Source organism: Mustela nivalis (assembly GCF_964662115.1).
Source record: "Mustela nivalis genome assembly, chromosome: 7".
Taxonomy (NCBI): Eukaryota; Metazoa; Chordata; class Mammalia; order Carnivora; family Mustelidae; genus Mustela; species Mustela nivalis.
The window spans coordinates 90,533,987-90,550,701 of NC_139026.1; the positions used below are offsets into that span (position 1 = coordinate 90,533,987).

Consider the following 16,715-nt stretch of genomic DNA (forward strand, 5'->3'; position numbering starts at 1 on the left):
CCTGTGGAGTGGCAAGGACTCCCCTGTCCAGGCCGTGCTGATAAATACAGAAACTCCATCTTTATTGGCTGTATAAACATCTCTGGGCTGTACATACATTTCATACATTGTAGTGGAGGGCTGAAAGAGGGGACCCCAGCAATACAGCAGCTCACCCCCTTTCACCAAGGCCCACCCACTCTGTGCAAACCAAGGTCAACAGCTCCTGCTCCCTCTTCCTCCCAGAAGTCACTGTATAGGAAGGGGGTCAGGGGTCAAGGCAGTAGGAGACAGGAGGGCTCAGTAGGGGAGGACACATGTAAGTGCTAGAATCAAACACTGAAGCAAAACAGGCAACTGGCACAGGCAGCAAGCTGGGACCCGGGGTGGGGGGTTGTGCAGGGAAGGGGAGTGAGGGGCCAAGCTGCCCTCTGGGCTCACAACCACAGCTCTGGGGTCTTGCCCTCACCACGGCAAGAGAGATCCCCTTTGGAGTCTCTGCCAAAAGCCTGGGGAACTGGGGACAAGGAGGCCGCAGGTATCCCAAGGATGGCAAGGGGGGTACAGGAGCCAAGACCCCAGCCCCCCTCACCGAGTAGCCCCTCTCATTCCATTGAACACATAACAGACTCCCACCTAGGTGCGTACAGCTGGGGGAGGCCAGAGACTCAGATTCTCAGTGGGCAGGCGAGCAGGCAGTGAGGGAGAAAGAGGCTCTCAGGGGAAAGAACAGAGACCCTGGAATAGTACTCCTGGGACAGCAGTCAGTGGAAGGAGAGACAAGGCCCAAGAGAGCCCCCCTAGCCCAGCCAGGGGGGATAACAGCAGCAACTGGTCCACACAATGAGGGCAGGGAACAAAAAAAGAGAAGATGCAAGGAGAAATACTGTGGTTAAATAGGGGAGCGGGCAGTCTCTACTCCACCCTCAGAAGAGCCTCGTGCCCACACAGCAGCGGAGACAGGTGCCCACTCCTCTCCACTCACACGGCCAGGGGGCAAAGGGGGGTGCGAGAGTCCACCAGCCAGAGCAAGTGGCATGCACCAACAGAGCAACACCACTCTTTGGGCCTGCTCCTTTCCAACCAGGGACTTGGGCCCAGGACTGACTGATGATCAGGGTGTTATCAGGTCAGGGACGTGGGCACAGAGGGGCTTGGCAGGGGCCTGATCTGTGAGAGGTGGAGGGACTATACACTCCCTGGGGCCTGCTGGGTAAACAAATCCTGGAAGGTAGGAACTGGGCACCTGGTTCTGCAAAGGGCAAGGAAAAGGAGACGGGGCAGGTCTAGGGGCAAAGCCCCTAGCCACTCAAGGGATGCAGATCCACTTTGACTTTCTCCCCACAGCTCAGCATTCCTATGGTGGGGAAGAAGCCACCAGAAGGTACGACAGCATCCTTCTTTCCGATGATCTTGCCATTCCGAGTGAAGAAAACCTGGGGGTGGGGGCACAGAGAGGAGTGGAGCAGACTGGCTCTGGCCTCCTCTGATGATACAGGCTTGAAACCCAAGCGCTCGAAGCTCCCAACTCCCAGAACCACCAGAGGGGAGAGACTCAGGTGACGTGGGAAGTGACCGCAAGAGGGCGTCTGGAAACCAGCTCCCCACCGTAGTCTGCCTGCATCCAGCATCTCAGAACACGCCCATCACGAGGCTTTCCCTCTTCCTGCCTCTGGCTCCCCTCCTATTCCCCACTACCCCAGCCTCTGCCCAGGCCCAGGAACCCCAGTTTAAGCCCACACTCTCCCCACTTACCACCACCTTCCTGCCCTCATGCTCTTGCTCAATCTCTTCCCCATCTTCTTCCTCTTCTTCTTCCTCCTCTTCCTCTTCTCCCTCCTGGTGCAGGTACATGACATTCCGGACGTTCCGGACGGCTCGGGCAGTAGGGGACAGGATCACTGTGTCACAACTGTCATCACTGTCACCTAGGAGGCCAGGAAACCTGAGCTCCTGTGGTGCTGCCCCCACCGTCTGCCCGATCAGCCTGGCTGGCCACCCCTACCCCACTCACCCTCGCTGTCCAGAATGTAGTCCCGGGGGAACATGATTCCGCAGCCCATAATGTCCCCTTTATAACAGCGTGGCCCAAATGGGTCGCCCACACCACTGCCATGGAAGATCTTCCCGTCATCTGCCGGGGAGGAGGGGAGACGATAAGGCCCACACTTGAAGGAGGGGCTGACACTTCCCCTCACCCAACCAAAGAGGCCTGTATTTTGAGCAGAATCCTTGCTCACCTCCCTCTCTGGCCCTGAGGAAGAGAGGGAGTCAAGATGAAACAAAAATGGAGAGACAGAAGTAGGAAGAGGCCCCAGATTTTTTTAAAAAAGTGATACAATGTCTGTCCACTAAAGTAGCTTAGGGGCTGACTCGCTCAGGGAGGTGGCAAGAGAGGCGCGAGGGGCCGAGAAGGGGATGAGGGTGACAAGAGGAGCTCACGGCAACTCCTTTCTAAAGAAAGCCCTAAACAGAGTCAAGCCAACCGAAAAACAAAAAGTGCAGAATCTGCAAGAAGGGCGCAGAGGGAGCCAACTCAGAGGCCTGGAATGTCCAGTTCGGGCCCAGATCCCCCCGCCCCTGTTCGGCTCCCCTCGTTTTTCAGGCTGGAAGGAAAAACACAGACGAGGAGAAAGCACTACCAGCCTGGGAAGGGGAAATGATACGGCAGCAGAGAAAGGCTCTCCAGCCAGATGCTAGAGGGGAGACCCATCTGCAGGGGGCACAGGGGGGGTTCAGGAAAATGGATGTCCCTGTACCTGTATATGCCCCACCGCCCTGATGGCCTCAGGACAGCCCCAGCTCACCTGCATGATAAGCCACAGAGCCTCTGCTCCAGCCAGGGTGTCTGTTCTTGGGATAATCCTGCACCAAGAAGGAAAAAGAAAACCTATGGTAGCATGCATGGAAAAAGGACAGGAGAGGGCATCTGAACTTTCAGTCTTCTCAGACAGATGGCTGCTCATACCCCTGCGGCCTCCCACAGCCTTCAGGCACTGGGAAAGCAGGACAAGCAGGGAAGGTGACCAGGAGACCTGGCTTTCACAGCCGCCGGTGCAGGCTGTGCCTAGCCCCACCTTCAGGCTCAGTGTGCATGGTACAGTCACGACCCTCTCTTGGGTTGTGACGGAGGAGGGGGAAGGGTCTGTACCCTCCCACAGTGAACACATATAACCATACTCTGTCCATGCCTGCCCAATGCCTCTCCCCAATTTCCCCAAGAGTCTCCAGGTCCCATCCCAATAGGCCCAGGCCTGAGTAGCAATACAGGTAAAAAGCCAGCATGAGTGCCCACCTTCCGGGCCAGCCCCAAGGCGATGTAGCATTTCTCTCCAGGGTCCACGATCTCCACCTCAAAGTAGTGGCTACGGGTGCTCAGTGGGTGCCGGGCCTGGGCCAGCCCCACGTCAACGATGCTCTTGCCCTTGCCCAAGTACTCCAGCAGCTGCGGGGGAAGAGCCAAAGGCAGTGGGTGGTGCGGAGGGCAGATGGACACCCGCCCTAGAAACCTGGTCCCAAGGCACTCGAGACCAGCTTCCTGGGTCTGACAAAACCTCTGGCTGAAAGGGAAAGGCCCCTAGCAGCGCACCGTGGGCCCCTACGTTCTAGGCAGGCATGAGAGAATAGGTTGGACTGGCGGGCAGCAAATGTGGCAGCATGGGCAGCAGGGGTGAGCCCTACACACACCTGCCGCCTGAGCCGCAGTCTCTCCTTGCTCTGGAAGAGAAGTGGGCATAAGCCCAGCAACCCGGAAGGCTGAGCTCCAGGGAGCACATGGCGGAGGGTGGGGGGCGGGGGAGTTCTCCAGGCTGTGGCATCACTTCCCTGAATCATCCTGCTGGATGAGGCCTCCCCAAGGGCCCTGGGCGCAGAGAGGAGGAGCCCTGAAGACCAGGCTGAGCAGACCCCTGGAGGGGCCTAATGGGGAGGACAGGGAGGGTGCGAGTGTTCGGTGCCTGCTCCAGATGTCTGAAGAAAGGGAGATGAGCTCAGAAACCGATTCTGCCTGGGATGGGACTACAACAATTCCTCAAGGTCCGTTTTACTCGCCTTTGGACAGCTGGGTCAGGCAGCTGGGTCAGGGAGGTGCCGAGGGAAGCCAGAGAACCCAGAATGACCAGCTCTACTCCTTTACTTAACATGAGGGCAGGCCAAACACATGAAGGCAAGCTTTCCTGCTTGCAGGCCCTCATAGCTCTTGCAGAGGGCTGGGGTATGTGGGACTGTGGGGAGAGGGGAGGTGACTGATGGACTCTTGGGACTCTTCAGTTCCACAGTGGTCCTGCCTGGGCATGATGGGGCGGCAACCCCCAAGCTGGGAGGATTTATTTATCAGTTGTCATGGTAATGGTGAGGTTATGACTCAACCCCATCCCCTCTTTCCCCACCCTCATCATCACCTGGGAGTCCTTAATCCCTTTTTAATTAGCCAAACTGCCCCTCAAGACTTTATTCTATCCTCCCGCCCCTCCAGCCCCAAAGAAAACACTGCCTGGGGACCTCCTCCACTTTCCCTGGCAAGCCTTTGGACTGGCCTCTCACCCCCCTGAGAACTCGTGCCTGAACAGGAAAGGAATGAGGCTCGCCTGCACCAGCATGGAAGCCTGCATGTCTCCAGCACAGGCAGGGCCTGCAATCCGCACCACTGCTTCAGAGAGGAACTGGAGGAACTGGGCCCCCTTCTTGGGCTGGGATCCCCAAAGCTCAGACACCTCAAATCCATCCTCTCTTCCCGCTCCAAAAGAGAATGGAGGCAGGGGAAAAGCCAGGGCTGCCTGGGACATCCACACCCAGGCCTTTCAATGTCCTCCAGCCACCACCCTGCGTGTTTCGGGTTACACTGGCTCTTTCATAGTCACACCCCTAGCCCAGGTCTCTTCTGTTAGTTCCCACTGCTTTCTTTCCTCAGAATGGGGGTCCCTGACAGGCCATCTTCTGATTTACTCACTATTCCACACTGCTGGAATTCCCCACTCGGCCCTCTGTGCTGTCTGCCCAGCCGGCCTCCTCCTCCAGCTCCCTGCAGGCCTGAGGGGTTGGCGTCTTCGCAGGCTCCCAGCCCGCCCAGTGTGCGCAGCCCCCAACCCACCCTCTCCGGCCAGCATTGCAGAGCTGGGTGGGGGACCCCACAGCTGCCCTTGACCCATTTCGTCCAACTGGCCTCGGCATAGGAAACACAGTGTTCTTCGCAGAGAGAGCCAAGAGACAGATGCTCCAGATCCCGATCATTGGGAAAAACCCGCCCAACCATTCCCTCAGCCTCAGCCCTGAGGAGACTGCAGACTGTGGTCTTGGGCCGCACACAGCATGGGGCCACTTTCTCCAGCTAAAAGGTCAGGAGGACCAAATACATGACCCAGGACTCTGCAACCCACTCCCCAGCCGGCCCACCACTCAGACATGATGACTGATGGCTGGGAGGCTAGGTCCCCGCAATGCTGCCCTCCACAAGTGAGGCACAGCCGCCCCGCAGACTGTAAGCCCCCCAACTCCCCTGCTGCTCTCTCATGGGATCTCCTGCTCCTGTCTGGTGAAGGCCCCCCGAGCCCTCACAGTGAGTCCCCCCAGAGCGCTCCCAGCACCTACAGAGGCAGTTGGGCACTGTGGCCTCATGGTCAGATCCTAGCTCAAGTTCATTCCCCCTTCCTGAGACCAGGGCTGAGAGCAGATTGGAGCTTTACCCCTGAGCTGCCAGACTCTCGATACTGGTCCCTCAGCCTGTGCCTTGGAAGCCTCTCCGTTAGAAAGAGAATCGCATGGACCCAGGTTCCAATCTTAACTCCAGTTACTTACTAGCCACTAACTTCGAGCAAGTGATTTCCACTGCTTTAGGCCTCAGTTTCTTCAACAGTGACATAGGGATACTACCACCTGCGTTTCCAAAATAAATGAAGGGTGTCAAGTGCCCAGCACAGAGTCCTCACCCAGCAGGGGCTCAGTAGCTGTTTCTACCTTTCCTGAAATCAGGAAATGGGGCTTGGACCTGAACATTCCAACACGTCAGTGCTCCCTAAACATTAACAGCCACTCCAGAGCTACAACAGACTAGACCTGCCAATCACAGAAGGAAACGATCCATCTTAGCCCTTACTTCCAACTACAGTGGCCCTCTAGGCTCCCAGAACTGGTCACTTCCCCCCCCTAGGAGAGCTGAGCCCCAGATGACTCTATCCCAATCCACCAGCTGTCTCCTCTTAGTGTTTCTCCTCCAACAATGCCGGACCAACAGGAATGCACCCCTACATCTTTGGTGGGGGCAGGGTCACGCACTCCTTGGGGCTCTCAAACCCCCCTGACTCTTGCACCTCCTCCTCACACCCCCAAAGCCTGGGGAGGCCAAATAGGTGGACTCGAAGGCACAGGGCTGAGGCTGCAGCACCTGGGGCAGAGAGTCTCCTGTGCTCCAACCCCCCACTGAGTACCAGCAGTGCGCCTTCCCAGTCTCTTCTCTCCTGCTGGTATCCGCCCTCCTCCTCTGGCAGCCCTTCTCCTCTTGCCAGCAGAGACCCTAATCCCTCTTGACAGGAGCAAGGGAGGGCTCAGTGCCCTGAGGGCCTAGAAGCAGCTGAAATAGGAACCCAGAATATGCTCCCCACCGGCCAGCTCAGGCCCCAACATGGTCTCCTCCTGGGTTGGTTGGGGGAGGACCCCAGAGGGTGGGGCCTCCTTCACCCCTCTTTGTATACCAGAGGTGTTGTCCCGTCACTAAGGAGTTGCCAGAGGAGCTAGGAGCAGGAAACAAAGACAGAATGAGTCTAATCCCCCAGCTTTACCTACTGCCCCCCACCCTCCCACACATGACTTCACTTTGCAAGGCCTGCGGGCAGGGATGAGGTGAGGGGCAACACCCCCATCCCTGAGCAAACATGGCAGCAACTCTTCAACACCCTCAGTGCTCTGCAAAGTGGGGGGGAACTCCTTGGGAGGGGAAACTGAGGCCCCAGGATGCAGGGGGAAGAATTCTACCCAAGAAAGAGCCAGGTTAGTCTGGATATGACAACGGTTGAAGCTAGGTAGTGGGGAGATAGGTGCTCACTGTGCTGTTGCTTCAACTTTTCTGTATGTTGGAAATCGTTCATAATGTAACATTAGAGCCAAAAAAAATGGGAGTCAAGAATTTGCTCTTCTTTGTGGGAAGAACCGCTGAGAAGGGAAGAGAGAGGATAACTGAGACTCCGAATTGAGAGAGAGGCCTAGGAGGCAAAGGGTCCCATGGCAGCCAGGTAAGTTCCTCTAGAAGGACGGGGGCGAAGGGAGCTAGTCAGGAGACTCACAGGGCAAGTGGGAACTTAAGCCCAGAATTCCGGATTCATCTTATGAGAGGGGCCAGGAGGAGAGACGATGGGCTACAGGAGAGCAGCTAGGGAGAAAGGCACAGCATGTATCCAGCAGTGGACAGGACCAGGGCAAGGGATCCAAGAATGAGTGTCTGGGCTTAGTTTCGTGGCTAATTCACTGTTTGACATTTGAACCAGTCTCTTCGCTTCTGAGTGGGGCTGTCTTTTCATCAGCCACACAACAAAAAGAGCTGTGGGAACACGAGGGCTGTCATGATGACAAGGATGACTACAGGAGGGAACTCCAAGCACTGTGGGTCTGGGCGCCGGGGACGCTGCAGGCCATGCGTGTCAGGGAATGGTCTCCAGCTCTGCACTGAGAAGCCCTGGTCTGGATGGCGTCAGAGCCTCTCTCAAACCTTTATGGTTCTAAAGGCACTCGACTGGAAACTTCACCAAAGACAGGCTCCAACCCACAGCAAGAGGTCTGAGGCTCCAGGGAAGGGCTCCCCACAGAGGGGACGGAAAACAGGAAGAGCAAATAGGAGAAACAGCTGAGCTAGACATCTTTAGAAATGGGAGGCACAGGAATGGCCCTACTGACCTCTCCCAGGCTCCTCCAGGAAACAAAACTCTAAGGGCTGGATCAGAACGACACTGGATGGTCAGAAGGGACAAGAGGGTGCAGGGCAAGAGATAAGTGGGAACGGAAGAAACTGGGTAAGTCACCCTCATTTGAAAGATGACAAGAGGGGGTGCCTGGGTGGCTCAGTGGATTAAAGCCTATGCCTTTGGCTCAGGTCATGATCCCAGCATCCTGGGATCGAGCCCCACACTGGGCTCTCTGCTCAGCAGGGAGCTTTCATCCCCCCTCCCAACCCCAACCGCTACCTGCCTCTCTGCCTACTTGTGATCTCTATCTGATAAATAAAATCTTAAAAAAAAAAAAAAGAAAGAAAGAAAGATGGCAAGAGGAGGAGAGAGGCAGATATCCGTCAAGAGGCTCATGCCCTAGTCTGCCCCAGGGGAGCAGGTGCTCAGGGAACCGAGTGCCCACCCTGCTGGCAGTCCTAGCCTAGGGTGAGGGTCTGAGACAAGAGCCAGACTTCACGGCTCATGTCTAAGAAAGAAAAAATTCTCCAAAGTGTGACCTGAGGGCACTGGGGGAGGGCAGAGAGGAAGGAAGGCTATTTATAAATGTCTACAGGATTCTACATCAATTAGAAAAGATTGCCTGGGAGGAGCTGGGGGCAGAGTGGGGACAGGTCCAGGCAGGGAAAGGATGCCAGGAAAACACTCTTGAGGAGAGGTCAGGGATGAGAGCTGGAACATCACCCTGGCTCAGTCCCAAATTCAACTCTGTAGATGTTGTCAAAATGATAGTGGATAGTGGAAGGGGGAAAAGATACGAAAGAGATGAGGGTCAAGGAGTGGGGATCTGAAGCCCCTGGCTTGCAGCCAGCACCATCCTCAGAACCCAACGCCAGAGGGGGTGTGGAGTATCAGAAGCAACAGGAGGGCAAACATGCTGCCATTTTCCTTAAGTCTGACTCACCTTGAACTCCAGGATGGGGGGAGCCTTGCTCATAATCCACTCCCGCCCCCCACTGTTTCTGTTTTGCTACCAAAGGCTGAACTGAAAACAGCCTTGGTTCGGGTGAGAAGGCCAGAGGGTGGAGAAAAAGGTTGAGCCAGGAGCCAAGAGGGCAGCAGGGGGACAATTCGAAGTGGGAGGCCCAAGCAGCCCACTGGAGGTCAGGGCCAGACCCCTGATTCAGCAGCCATTCACTCCCAACCCAGCATGAGGCAGAGAGAGTAAAGGTGAAGAATTTCCCTCTCCCAAGGTTCAAATATTCCCCAAGAAAGTTTCAAATCCAGGGAGAGACCAGACCAGGTACACTGGGAAGATGTCTAAAAAAGCAAGCTTTGCGAAGTCCAGGACGCTCACGGAATTTTCATCTGCCTCTGTTCTTGTCCTCTATTAAAATGTAGCGGGGGGGGGGGGCGCCTGGGTGGCTCAGTGGATTAAGCCGCTGCCTTCGGCTCAGGTCATGATCTCAGGGTCCTGGGATCGAGTCCCGCATCGGGCTCTCTGCTCAGCAGGGAGCCTGTTCCCTCTCTCTCTCTCTCTGCCTGCCTCTCCGTCTACTTGTGATTTCTCTGTCAAATAAATAAATAAAATCTTTAAAAAAAAGATTTGTAGCGGGGGACACCTAGCTGGCTCAGTCATTAAGCATCTGCCTTCAACTCAGGTCATGATCCCAGGGTCCTGGATTGAGCCCCACATCGGGCTCTCTGCTCAGCGGAGAGCCTGTTTCTCCCTCTCCCACTCCCCTTACTTGTGTTCCTCTCTCACTGTGTCTCTGTCAAATAGATTAAAAAAATATTTTTTTTTAATGTAGGGAGAAGACGGAAGACTCTGATAGTCACGCTTACTACAAAAAGATCTCAGAACCTTCCCCCACGGGACTGGGACTTGTGACCGTGAATGGAGAGTTTGGACCCGCTGAACTGGGATGCGGTGAAACGGGGATATAGGCATCCCACTTGCAAGTGAGCCCCAGCCTTTCAAAGGCAGGTGTATAGGGCAGCAGAGGGCACCGGGTGCAGAAGGAACCAAAGAAGGCAAAGTAGAACCTAGTGCCGTGCCGAGAGTAGAGCAACTAACCTGAGCTCTCCGGGCCGGGTAAGGGAAGAAGGACAATCAGCACTAAGGGGAACATGGATCTGGATTCAAAGAATCATGTCAAGGTCCCAAATTCCCATCTCCCAAAACCCTACAAAAGACACTGTCTTCACTCCCCATTCTAAGTAATTCAGACCCGCTTATGCGGCCCAGGGAGGTTCGGCCCAGCCCTCCCCGCGACCACCCCCATCCCACCGCCTGTCACTCACAGTTCCGCAGACTCGGACATCATGCAGCCGGCCCCACTCATCCTCATAACTGTCCACCATCATGACACTGTCGTCTTCGCGGCCCAGCTCAGCGTTGAGGTGCAGGCGCACCTCCTCACCCAGAGAGTGCATGCCCACCGCCGGGAACAGTCCGTCTGGGGACATGGGCATGATGGTGGAGCCCACCTGCAGCGGAGGGAGGGAGGGCCGGAGGGAGGGAGCTGCCACCTGGCATCCTGTTCCTCAGTGCACCTAATTCTCACCAGGGTACTTCTGAGATGATGCAACAAATAATTATCACACACACTGACAGACAGAAAAAAAGAGGTACAGAGAAGTTTAAAAAGTGGCTAAGGATTCCTGGACAAGCAAGGCATCCACAGCGCTAGACGGCAAACACAAGTCTCTTGACCTTGGGCATGTGAGTGTGTTCTGGAGCAGGAAAGAGCAGAGGCAGAGACACTAAGGAAGGACGTTGTCGTGGCCAAGGCCTGAGAAAGCCATCCTCCCAGGGTGGGAGAGGGAGTTGGGTAGGAGAAGAAAGAGAGCTGGGGGTCCCTCTCTTCTACTTGCTCTTCCCCATCCCTTCAGCACTACTAGGCTCTCTCTGAAGAGGGAAGGAAAGATGTGAAACAAGAAAAAAAACACAAAAAGGACATATCCTCAAAAGCATTCAAGTCAAAGCTCCGAAGAGGACCTCCAGCTTATGCGTCAAAGCCATAACCTCTCCCTCTCTTTTTTTGCTCAAAACCTTCCCCCACATCACCCAATCCTGCTTCCCCTACCCCATTTCGGTCCACCTGCCCCTCTGCATCTCTCGTCTAGGCTAATGTCCCAGCTTCTCTGGGCTGGGGAAGTGGCTTCTCCCAGGTGCAGACTTCGGGGGAAGCTGAGGATGGCCTGAAGGAGGTGGGAACTAAGCCAAGAGGTCCCTGGGCAAGCCCCCGCTGGGCAATTTTCATTCCCACAATTTCTTGGATGGCTTCAAGCCACTTAAATCCCACCCAGGATTTCCCACTCACCCGTTTCCCGTTTTTGGTGAAAAAGATCTGGGCAGTCTGCACATCAAAGGACACAGGCTCGATGCCGCAGCCAATCCGGTCCCCAGAGTTGCACTTTGACCCAAACTGCCGGCCTTTGGCTCGGCCATTGTATAGCCTGTGGACGGAGCAGCACAGACACAGGACCTGACTCTGGCCTCCCAACTTCTTCAGAGCACCAGACCCTGGGGCCCCTCTTGCTGCTCCCAGTCATTCTGTGATGCACCTACCTGTGTCCACGCATGAGCTCCACCCTCCCCTCTAAGTCTGCAAACCTCCAAGGCTCGCTATCAGGCCACCTTTCTGTCCTGATCAGAAAAGTCCATGAAAATACCCCAAGATAGGTGAAGGAAAGGCAGCAGTCACCCAAGGTAGTCCTTTGTTATCTAAGGTCCCCAAACCCATGGGAAAGGGGTAAGATTCCACAGACGGTAACTTACTTGCCGTCATCAGCATGGTAGGCTACAGAGTCAGGCAACCAGCCAGGCTGATGATCCAGGCTGTAGTATTGTGGGACAAGCCCCACAGCTATGGTGCCCCGGACCCCGCTGTCCACAATCGATACCTGGGGAAAGGAGAGCAGGACAGTCAGCAAGCACCAGAAATGGGATGAGTTGCTGGGGGCTTGGGGAAGAGCAGTCAGACATCAAAAACTCAAAGAGGCTCAGAGAGGCCAAAAACATGTGAATCAGAGAAAAGTCAGGGCACTCAGAGGAGCACTGGGGAGACTAGGGGCCTACTTTGTCAGGATTACTTAGAAAATCATTTCCAAATTATGGAAACAAGACAGGAGATGGAGCAGAGGCTGGGCTCAGGTTAGCAGGTGGGAAAGGCCATGGGTCAGAGTCTGGGGTATGTGTAAACGTCTACCTAGCTGAGGGGCAGGAGAACAGAGGGACAGGGTGACAGGACTAGGGCACCTCTCAGCTGAGACACCACACTATCCTGTGCGCTTTCCTCAGCCAAGGAGACAGCCCTGATGGAAAATTAAAAGGATCAGATCAAGAATCTAGTAAAAGAGCTCCCTAAAGCTTAAGAAGCTCTCCCCCTGCTCTACCCACCCACTGCCTTGATCACCTCAAAATAATTGCTGTCCTTGGTCAGAGGTCGAGAAGCCACATAGCAGCCAACTTCACCGGAGTTTCCATGGTAACTGAGGGAAGAATGAGGGGGGAGTTCCATGAGCAGCCTAGCCCAAGAGCTGCGGGGAGGGCCTCAGCATCTCCACCCCCAATCCCCCACCACAAGGGCCAACACAGAGGAGACTCCATCAGGCCACACTTCAGGACATCTACACAGACACCATAATGAAATACTTGAGGTCACCCACCCCTCCCACTGCCTCCAGCCAGGGTCCAGCCCACACCAGACCAACACAAGCCTGGCTCCTTCATTTCCAGGGGGAAAAGAATGCAGAGCCTCCCCTAGTTGCCTAGTAGGGGTCTCACAACCCTGTCTAACCTCAGTCCCTCATACTACAGCTTCGGCCCTTTTCCTCTGGCTCTGTCCTCAATGGAGCTAAAGAAAGTCTGGTCTCTATCCTCTGTACCAAAGCCCTTTATAGATTGGAAGATGGGTATTCGGTCCCCACTCCTCAGCTTTCTTGTCTCCAGGCTAAAAAGCACTACTTCCTTCCCCCCACTCAGGGACAGCTTTGTGAGAAAATTAGGCTCAAAAGGAGTCAGGGAAGGGGATCAAGCCAGAAAAGAGAGAGAAAACAAACACAAACAAAAGGGTTGGACGGTGGCAGGCAGGGAACGGTCCTTTCCAAAACAGGAAATCCACTGCCTCTGATATGGCTACTCTCCTCCAAACCCAACCCTTGAGACCCAGGCTGTGGAGACACAGACACCCCACACTGGAGTCCTCTCAACAAGGCGCTGGGGCAACTCAAGGCACTATCTCTGACATTTCCTATCTCTGACATAATTCCTTCCAATGTGGACCAGGACAGAGTGACCCAGAAACAGGCAGGCTGTAGGCGCACATGCTACTCCACTCAGAAAGGCCTTCGGGGTCAAAGGCTCGCCCAGTGTAGACAGTCCTTGCTTCCAAAAAAGCCCTTTTTCATCTCTAAGATCTGGCAGAGCAAGGAAAATGTGAAAGCACACCCCACCCCCGCCACCTCACCTCAAAGTGTCTCCATCTACAAGAATGTGCTTGAACCTCTCCTGGTATCGGAAAGCCCGGACCTCCCGAATCTCCCGGATCCTCCGGCGCCAATTCAGAAACCGGTAGTGCAGGTTGAGGTCATCCATCTTGTTCATGAGAACAAACCTGCCACGGGGAAAAGGGGACTGAGAAGGAAGCAGGGCCCTGAGCAAAGCAGCTCAGCCTGTTTGACGCAGAAAGTGGACAGGGCACTGGACTCGAAGCCATCCTTTCATTCGGCAAACATGTACTGACTCCTGCTATATGCACCAAAAACAGGTGGCATTCCTGTTCTCACTGCACTTCCACTCTAGTTGGGAGGCATGACAGATGAGACACACACCCGACAGTGTTGGCCAGTGGAAGAAACAACAGAGTGGGGTGACACAGAATAATGGGGTAAAGTCTAAAGACTACTTTGGATACAATGGACAGAGGAGGCCTCTCTGAGGTGACATTTGATTTGAGAAGAGGCCAGGCATGTGACAAGCCCAAGGAAGAGTACTTCAGGTAGAGGGGAAAGCCAGGACACAGGTCCTGGGCTGGAGGGGAGCAGGCATGGTAGAGGAACAAAAAGGCCAGGGTTTCTGGTGTGTAGGGAACATGTGGGAGAATGTTCAAAAAGAGGATGGGAAGAAGGCTGGAGCCAGAGAGAAGTCCTACAAGGCCCTGCAGACCATGTTAAGGAGTCTGGATTTCCTTCCAAGTGGGATGGGAAACCTCTGGAGGGTTTTAAGCAAGAAAATGATAGGATTTTAAGGCTTATCAGATCTTAAAGATCATTCCTGCTGTTGTCTGGAGAATCGATCATAACAGAATCAAGAGCAGAAGTGGAGAACAGGGCGCCTGGGTGGCTCGGTGGGTTGGGCCACTGCCTTCGGCTCAGGTCATGATCTCAGGGTCCTGGGATCGAGTCCCGCATCGGGCTCTCTGCTCAGTGGGGAGCCTGCTTCCTCCCCTCTCTCTCTGCCTGCCTCTTTGCCTACTTGTGATCTCTCTCTGTCAAATGGATAAATAAAATCTTTAAAAAAAAAAAAAAAAAGAAGTGGAGAACAATTAAGCAGGAGACTGTTCCAGCAGCTCCAATGAGACATGGTATCCATTAGGATGGTAGCAGTGAAGATGGAGAGAAGCAGAATGACCTGGGTATTTAAATCACCACAATGCTAATGAATGAATGAATGAATGGATGGATGGATGATGGATGGATAGGTTTTTTCCTGGAAGCGAAAAGTGAGAAAAACAGGAGGTTATTTTCTCTTCCTGTCACCCAGCACTGGGACAGGGGTTCCATCAAGGCCGGACAGTGCCTTGCATACAGTAGATGCTTAAATAAGCCTCAGTTGGGCTGAATTTCAATCCTTCAATCCTAAAGCGCCCCCTCCTGCAGTAGCTGCAAGCCACCACGTGGCCCAGAAGGGTAGGCACCAGCCGGGCTGCCCTCCTCGCACGCAACCAGGGCTCCACCCCAGACAGATACTGGCCCCCAGACCTGGGGACGTCTGCTCGCCCAGAACCGCACAGCCTCGGCACCCACGAGTGGCAGCCGCACCGGGTACCTCCTCCAGCTTGGGCACGGCCTGGTCGCTCAGACGAGACCCGGGGGCGGGGGGTCCGGCTCGTCCCCGCGACTACGCGCAGGATCCCCTGGCCCGGTACGGAGGAGGGTCCCGAGGCAGGAAGCCCCGTGACCCGGGCTCACGCCACGCCCCTGACCCCGAAGCCCCCGCCCAGGACCCCCGCCTCCTGCCTCAAGCTCCGGGGAGACCCGAGGCCTCCGGGACCCCGCCCCCGATCCCCGCCTACCGGGGCCGCCGCGTCCTCCTCATCCATAGGCCTCTCAGCTCCGCACCCTAGCTCTTCGGCCGCCGCCACCACACACATCCGGGTCCCCGCCCTTCCTACGCTCCCCCGAGGCCCGCCCCTCCTCTCCCACCCCGGCCAATCTGCAGCGGCCCAGGACGACGGACATCTGCAAGGGCCAATCGGAGGACGCAGGCAGAGTCGGGCGCGGCCCGGTGAACTGGGTACCTAGCGCAGGGTAGGGGCTGGTAAAGCCGAGTGTCGGCGGGTGGGAGGCGGCGACGTGGCGGCGCGGAGGTCGCGCCCGGCGCCCTGGGCGCTGACTGGGCAGCCAAGGGGCGGCTCCCGCGCTAGGCGGGGAGAAGGTCGCTGCGCACCTACGGCGACTGCCAATCTTGCCCGAGCGCTCCTTCTGTGCGGGACGTGCCGCGGAGGAAGGCTTCGTAGCAGTGTCCTTTTAATCCACTCCGCAACCTTCTGAAATGAATCTTGTTATTATCTCCCTTTTGCAAATGAAGATCCTGAGGCTGGCCTCCATAGCACCTAACAGTTCCCGCATGCTTTATATTCACCGGAGCTGTGCTGTTACCGTGTGCTCTCTATTCGCCGGAGCTCTGGGTCATGTCATCTTCCGCTCGTTCTGGGAAGGACAGTCCATTCTAGGAGGAGAGAACTTTGGATGCGTAAAGCTCAATGGCACGAAACGTCACGCTGTTCCGGACTAGAGGCTCTTAGTGTGACCTAAGTAAAGTTAGGCGGGAGTCATTACGTGAAGGGTGGAAGGATACTTATATTTATTGAGCACCTACTTAAGAGTGTTTGGAGCTGCCCAGATCGCCTCCCATCACCAGATCTCTCTTCCAGATTGGAGGGTTTTCCCTCCTCTGCATTCTCAAACCATGTCATTTGGGCCTCATCGCTAGCACTTTTTTTCTACCCTTTATTATTTAACTGTCACCTCTGTATATAGATCGGTCTCTGACAGACTGTGGTATCCTTCAGAGCCTGGGCTTTATCCCATTTTTATAAATATTGTTACAAATGTTGGATGGGATGGAAGCCATCATCATCTTGTATACCAAACAGCAGCCACTTGGCCACTTGGCATGATGGAAATCGATGAGGGAAGTAAATGCAGATCGGAAATTGGGAAATCTGGATGAGAGCTTCAGTTCAGTCTGTGCCTGAGGTCAGGCCTTGGTGTTCTTACCCATAAACAAAAATTTTGAAGCATGTGATCTCTTAGCTCCTTTCCAACCCCTGGACTGCAAAAATCGAGTTACTTTTCCCAACTCATCTCTGGCTCCTGTTTCCTTCATTGCTTCTCTTTGACCTCCTCTTCCTAAGCTATGACAATAGCCCCCAGCCTCAGCTCCACTCCTCCCAAAGGCAGCCAAAGAGCAACAGGCCAGGGCTGCTTCCAGAGTCACAGCCATCCCACACAAGGTCTCCTGGCTCCTTCCAGGAACTCGCTAGCTAGTTTGGGCCTGAAATGGAAAGATGTCAGAAGAAGATGTTTTCAGAGTGTTACTGATGGTGATTCCACCTGAGATTTTCTGATCAGGTCCCA

At 55.1% G+C, this 16,715-nt stretch overlaps 1 protein-coding gene across 3 annotated transcripts; it reads right to left on the reverse strand.

Moving 5' to 3' along the window:
- Positions 1-38: 38 nt before the first annotated feature.
- Positions 39-15,267, reverse strand: SPRYD3 (SPRY domain containing 3). Of its 3 annotated transcripts, XM_082741441.1 has the most exons (11): positions 15,149-15,267; positions 13,322-13,468; positions 12,269-12,344; positions 11,632-11,756; positions 11,174-11,309; positions 10,152-10,337; positions 3,275-3,424; positions 2,787-2,844; positions 1,994-2,113; positions 1,735-1,907; positions 39-1,415 (listed from the first exon to the last, which is right to left on the reverse strand). In XM_082741441.1, the coding sequence occupies exons 1-11, from the start codon at positions 15,169-15,171 to the stop codon at positions 1,281-1,283; spliced, it is 1,329 nt and encodes a 442-aa protein (XP_082597567.1). In that variant the 5' UTR covers positions 15,172-15,267; the 3' UTR covers positions 39-1,280. The 3 variants fall into 3 exon arrangements, with proteins under 3 accessions (XP_082597567.1, XP_082597569.1, XP_082597568.1); XM_082741443.1 differs by lacking the exon at positions 10,152-10,337 and having other exon boundaries at positions 15,149-15,258; XM_082741442.1 differs by lacking the exon at positions 3,275-3,424 and having other exon boundaries at positions 15,149-15,258.
- Between the last annotated feature and the right edge of the window lie 1,448 nt (positions 15,268-16,715).